Below are 6114 nucleotides of genomic sequence, written 5' to 3'. Positions count from 1 at the left end.
ACTGGCTATGGGGGTAGAGAACTGGGATGGCGCTGATTGAGTTAGAACTGGGGAGGGACAATGTAGCTGGAGTTTGAGTAAAGCAAGCTTCATTTAGAGGCTGAATCCTTCAAGGGACCGTTTTCTAGGTCCTCAGTATCCCCATTTGGAATCAAGATCTTAAGCTAGTATAAAGCTAGCATTTGTTTTGCTTTTGCTTTTGTTTTTCCTTGAAAGCATAGAACGGATGAAATGATGAAATTTTATATCAGACAACAACTTTTTCCTGGTAAAATTCTTCTTTATTTACGCAAAGTACAACTATTATGTGCTTATCATTTTTAGATTTCTTCATTAGGATCTTGTATTTCTGTTGCTAAAAGGGATTGAAACCTTTTTGCTATCCCACATTATAATAGTCCCTCTAAACCACAGTGTTGCTTTCCTCCACTTCAGACACTTGGGGTCAACCAAGGTCAGAAGCAGAGGGTCCTCCTTCTGATGTTTGCTCAGAAAGTCATAGTAGCCCAATGCTACATTCCAGTGCCTCGTCACTCACCTCACTTCACTCGTCACGTAGGCATTTTATCGTCTCACATCATAAGAAAGATAAGTACAAACACTTATTGGAAGAGAGGAAGAGATAACATTGACGCAACTTGTATTTCTGTGTGTTGTTATAATTGTTCTATTTTATGATTGCTGCTGTAAATCTCTTACTGTGCCTAATTTATACATTAAACTTTAGCACAGATACATATGTGTAGGAAAAAAGCAGTACAGATAGGGTTCGCTACTATCCTTGGTTTCAGGCATCCCGTGAAGGTCTTGGAATGTATCTCCCACAAGGGGAGATGACTGTCCTATTGATTATTAACTGGTGTACAGAATGCTCTAGATTTCTGGATGCTAATCTGTGTCTAGAAACTTTGTTAAACCCTATTATTTCTAATAATTTATCTTTTGATGCAACATGATTAGGTTTTAATTAGATCGCTTCAAGTGTTTACCCATTAAGGCTAATACGTGTGTACCATAAGTGCACAATTAATGTGCACATTTATGTTCTGTATTTTTGGCCTGCTTGTAGTTTACATAACACTTTTTTTTTCTATTATGGGACTTCTTTCCTCTTTTTTAAAAAACATGTATTAAAATAATGAAATAGATGTTGAGTTATTTCAAATATTTTTCTGCATGACGTATGATGATGACTTTTTCATTTTATTTGTTATGGTATTCAGTAACACTGCTAGAGGTATTTTAATTTTTTTTTTTTTACTTTTTAAAAGATTTTGTTTATTTATTTGAGCGAGAGAGCACAAGTGGGGGAGGGAGAGGGGTAAGCAGACTCTGCAGCTGAGCGCAAAGTCTGATGCAGGGCTTGATCCCAGGACCCTGAGATCACGACCTGAGCCGAAATCAAGAGTCTGTTGCTTAACTGACTGAGCCACCCAGGTGCCACAACACTGATAGTTTTTAAACCATCCTTGCAATAATTTATCACGATGTGTTATTCTTTTAATGACCTGTTGTGGTAAAAATTTGATAACATTTTATTTAGGGTTTTTGCAACTTTTCCCCTAGATATCATTGACCCCATAGAGTGTTTATCCAGTGTTGGCCCTTCTGGGTTTAGTTTCAAGGTTATGCTTGTAGCCTCAGAAAACAAACTGATGGGCTCCTGGGTGGCTCAGTCAGTGAAGTGTCTGGCTTTGGCTCCGGTCATGATCCTGGGGTCCTGTGATCAAGTCCCACATGGGGCTCCCTGCTCATCAGGGAGTCTGCTTCTCCCTCTGCCACTCTCCCTGCTTGTGCTTTCTTTCTCTCTGTCTGTCAAATAAATAAGTGAAAAAATCTTTAAAAAAGAAAAGAAAAGAAACTGAATATCATACCCTAGAAATGTTTGTATAAAGTAAGAGCTAGAATCCACTTATAAAATGACATTTTAGGTTTTTATGGGTCATACTTACAGTTGTTATATTTCTATTATGTTTATTAGTATATATAAGTATTCTTCTTTCTTTCTTGGATCCCTTTGGGATATTTGCCCTTCGGAGAAAATTGTCTGTTTTAGTTTTCAAAATTAGTAGCACCAGATTATTTGTAAAGTTCAACTGTAACTTTTTAAAAAATTCTCTGCTAGATTTTTAGCTATACCTTCTATTTTATCATAATGTGGTCTGTTTGTGCTTTTCATGCTTATGTCTTTTCACTTTATCTTTTTTTAAGATTTTATTTCTTCATTTTTTGACAGAGAGAGTGAGCATGGGGTGGGGAGGGGGAGAAGGAGAGGCAGAGAGAATCTCAATCAGACTCTGTGCTGAGTGGGTTGCTGGAGGCAGGGCTCGATCTCAGGACCCTGAGATCATGGCCTGAGCTGAAACCAAGAGTCTGACTCTTAACCTATTGCACCACCCAGGTGCCCCTGTCTTTTCACTTCTAATGGTCTTTTATAAGAATCGGGTTTTGGTTTTGGTAATCATTTCTGTTGGGTGTTATGCTCCCTTTTCAATTGTTTTAGTTGATATCTTTGTTTTCTTTTCCTTAATTTACCTTTGAGGTTAATTCACCCAGTTTCTTGAGTTGAGTGCTTTACTCATTTACTTACAAACTTGCTTAATTTTTCTCTTAGTTTAGTTAGATGTTTCTCTTTTTCTGTCTTATGATTTGCCCTAAAATTCTTTTTTTTTTAAATTTCAACTCTACTGAGGTATCACTGACATTAGAGAATTGTAAAATACTGAAAGCGAGCTTCATGGCGATCTCCTGGATGTACACATTGCAAAATGATTCCCCCATCTAGATAATTAATACAACAATCACCTCACATATTTCCTTTTTTAGTTTTGTATTTCAGGGAGAACACTTAAGTTCTACTCTCAGAAAGTTTCAATTATACAGCACAGTTTTATCAAGGATAGTCACCATGTTTTATATTAGATCCTCAGAACTTATTCATCTTATAGCTGATATTTTGTAGCCTTTTACCAACCTCTCCCTATCGCCCCCAGCCCCAAGCCTCTCCCAACCACTTTCTCCACTCTATTTCTGTAAGTTTCAACTTAAAAAAAATATTTTAAGATTCCATATATAAGTGATACCATGTGGTATTTGTCTTTCTCTATCTGGCTTACCTCACTCAGCATAATGCTCAAGGTCTATGTTGTCCCAAATGGTAGGATCTCCATCTTTCTTATGAGTGAATGGTATTTCCTTGAGTGTATGTATATGTGTGTGTGTGTGTGTGTGTGTGTGTGTGTATCTTTTTTAATAGAGAAGTTGAGAATTATCTTTTTATTGAAATTTAATTAACATTCAGTGTTATATTGGTTTCAGGTGTACAATGTAGTGACTCAACAATTGTATACATTACTCAGTGCTCATCATGATGAGTGTGCTCTTAATCCCCTTCACCTGTTTCACCCATCCCCCACCCACCTGCCCTCTGGTAACCAACCCTCAGTTTGTTCTCTGTATTTAAGAGTCTGTTTTTTTGTTTGTTTCTTGTTTGTTTGTTCTTTTGTTTTGTTTCTTAAATTTCACATATGAGTGAAATTATATGGTCTTTGTCTGACTTATTTCACTCACCATTATACTCTCTAGGTCCATTCATGTTGTTGCAAATGGCAAGATCTCATTCCCTTTTACGGCTGAATAATATTCTATTGTATATATACCACTTCTTTATCCATTCATCTATGGGTAGACACTTGGGTTGCTTCCATATCTTGGCTATTGCATATAATGTTGCAATAAACATGGGGGGTACAGATACCTCTTTGATATTCCGTTTTCATGTCCTTTGGGTATATACTGGGAAGTGGGGTTGCTAGATCCATATGTTAGCTCTATTTAATTTTTTGAGGAGCCTCCATACTGTTTTCCATAGGGGCTACACCAATTTCCATTCTTGCCGACAGAGCAATTTTTGCACTGCCTTTCCAATTTTGAAATGAATATTGCTAGACCAATTTTCTTCAACTTGTTGCTAAATTAGTGTTTCTTTTGTCATCTATATTTTTTCAAATATTCTGTATTCTTTTCTTTAGATTTAGCCTTTAAACTTTCTCGAACAGACTTCCTGCTACAGTGGGTGAGGAGCCAGCTGTGAATCAGGAGAGGCCTCAGAGACGCAGCTCCAACTGAGGAACCGCACGGAATTGCAGGCCAAGCTAGGGCTTGACGCAGAGTGCCCGCTCCCCTGGGGAACACTCTAGTTCCTTTGGACGCAAAATGCTCACCAGAGTGGCGTACTCCTGGTGAACTGGTGAGCCTGGAAGAAATATCTCTTCATTTGTTTAAAAAAGTTCATGCCTGAATTACTGCTTCATAGGTATACTACAGCTTTTTTTTTCTTTTTTCTTTTTTTTAAGAAAGAATAGAGAAGCTATTAATCCCCTACTCACTCAGGTATCTAAGACCGACCTAAAACCCTGGAGCTGGCTGTTTATTATATTGCAGCCATGAAGTCTAAGCACTATGGTCCCCAGAACCCAAGTTACAGGGTCATGACCTTCCACCCAACCACAGAAGAATTTAAAGATTTCAACAGATATATTACTTACATGGAATCCCAAGGTGCACACCGAGCAGGTCTCGCCAAGGTGATGGAAAGCCAGACAGACCTATGATGACATCAGTGACATCTTAATAGCAGCTCCCCTCCAGCAGGTGGTGTCCGGGCAGGCAGGCGTCTTCACCCAGTACCACAAAAAGAAGAAAGCCACGACTGTGGGGGAATATCGCCAACTGGCAAACAGCGGAAAGTATCGGACTCCACCACACTCGGATTTTGAGGATTTGGAGCGAAAATACTGGAAAACCCGCCTCTACGATTCTCCGATCTACGGCGCTGACATCAGCGGCTCCTTGTTTGACGAAAACACGAAAGAGTGGAACCTTGGACACCTGGGGACCATTCAGGACCTGCTGGAGCAGGAGTGCGGCGTGGTCATCGAGGGCGTCAACACCCCCTACCTGTACTTTGGCATGTGGAAGACCACGTTCGCCTGGCACACGGAGGACATGGACCTTTACAGCATCAACTACCTGCACTTCGGGGAGCCCAAGACTTGGTACGCAGTGCCGCCAGAGCACGGCCAGCGCCTGGAACGCCTGGCCACGGAGCTCTTCCCGGGCAGCGCCCGCACCTGCGAGGCCTTCCTGCGGCACAAGGTGGCTCTCATCTCGCCCACCGTCCTCAAGGACAACGGGATCCCCTTCAGCCGGATCACGCAGGAGGCTGGCGAGTTCATGGTGACATTTCCCTACGGCTACCACTCTGGCTTCAACCATGGCTTCAACTGCGCGGAAGCCATCAACTTCGCCACCCCGCGCTGGATCGATTATGGCAAAGTGGCGTCTCAGTGCAGCTGCGGGGAGGCCAGGGTCACCTTTTCCATGGACGCCTTCGTGCGCATCCTGCAGCCCGAACGCTATGAGCTGTGGAAGCGCGGGCAGGACCGGGCGGCTGTGGACCACACGGAGCCCGCGGCGCTGGGCAGCCTGGAGCTGAGCGCCTGGAAGGAAGTGCGTGCCCCCGGGAGAGCCGCTCGGGGCCTGAGGCACCTCCCCCCGCGCCGGGTCCCGCGCGCCCCGCGGCCTGTGGCCACTGGCCAGGGCACCGGCCGCCGCACCCCTCTGTGCCCGACCTCCCAGCGCCCCTTGCCCGCCCAGAGTTCTTCCCCTGATGCCCAGTCCGGGGCTGTGCCCGCCCGCGCCTCCCGGGAGCCTGGCCCCACCCGGCCACCGCCCCCCAATCCCTCTGCCCTAGATCTCCAGCCCTGCACTGGCCGGTGTGGTCCTGGTCGTCGTCCTCGGGAGCAGGGTGCTCGGGGGCCTAGCGTCCAGGCCCGGGCCAAGAGGCGCCTCTCGGTGGGAACGGGGCACACGGGTCAGCCCTGTGAGGCTCAGTCCCTTCCTGTGGATGGAGGCTGGGTGGACCAGCCCGCACCACCGAGCCCTGGGTTCCGGTAAGCAGCTGAGGCTTCTGGGTGCTGCTATGCCCCTGATCTTCAACCCTTAGGTCCCCCATTGGATCCTGACAATCCGATGCACCCTGGCCCGTGCCTGCTATCCCTGGACAGTATCACAGTGTCCTTCTTTGACAGTGTTCCTCCTAATGTCAATGGC

General features: G+C 44.3%; 1 protein-coding gene across 1 annotated transcript; it reads left to right on the top strand.

Annotated features, from left to right (window-relative positions):
- Window positions 1-4055: 4055 nt before the first annotated feature.
- Window positions 4056-5958, top strand: LOC103660770 (lysine-specific demethylase 4D-like). Its single transcript, XM_008688422.2, is given in 2 exon segments — window positions 4056-4588; window positions 4590-5958. Coding segments are annotated over 2 exon segments (1512 nt in total). The 5' UTR covers window positions 4056-4445.
- Window positions 5959-6114: the final 156 nt, after the last annotated feature.

This window comes from Ursus maritimus, unplaced genomic scaffold (assembly GCF_017311325.1).
Source record: "Ursus maritimus isolate PB19 unplaced genomic scaffold, ASM1731132v1 scaffold_16, whole genome shotgun sequence".
Classification (NCBI taxonomy): Eukaryota; Metazoa; Chordata; class Mammalia; order Carnivora; family Ursidae; genus Ursus; species Ursus maritimus.
Note: the sequence above shows the minus strand (reverse complement) of the source record. Positions and strands in the feature narration are given on the sequence as shown.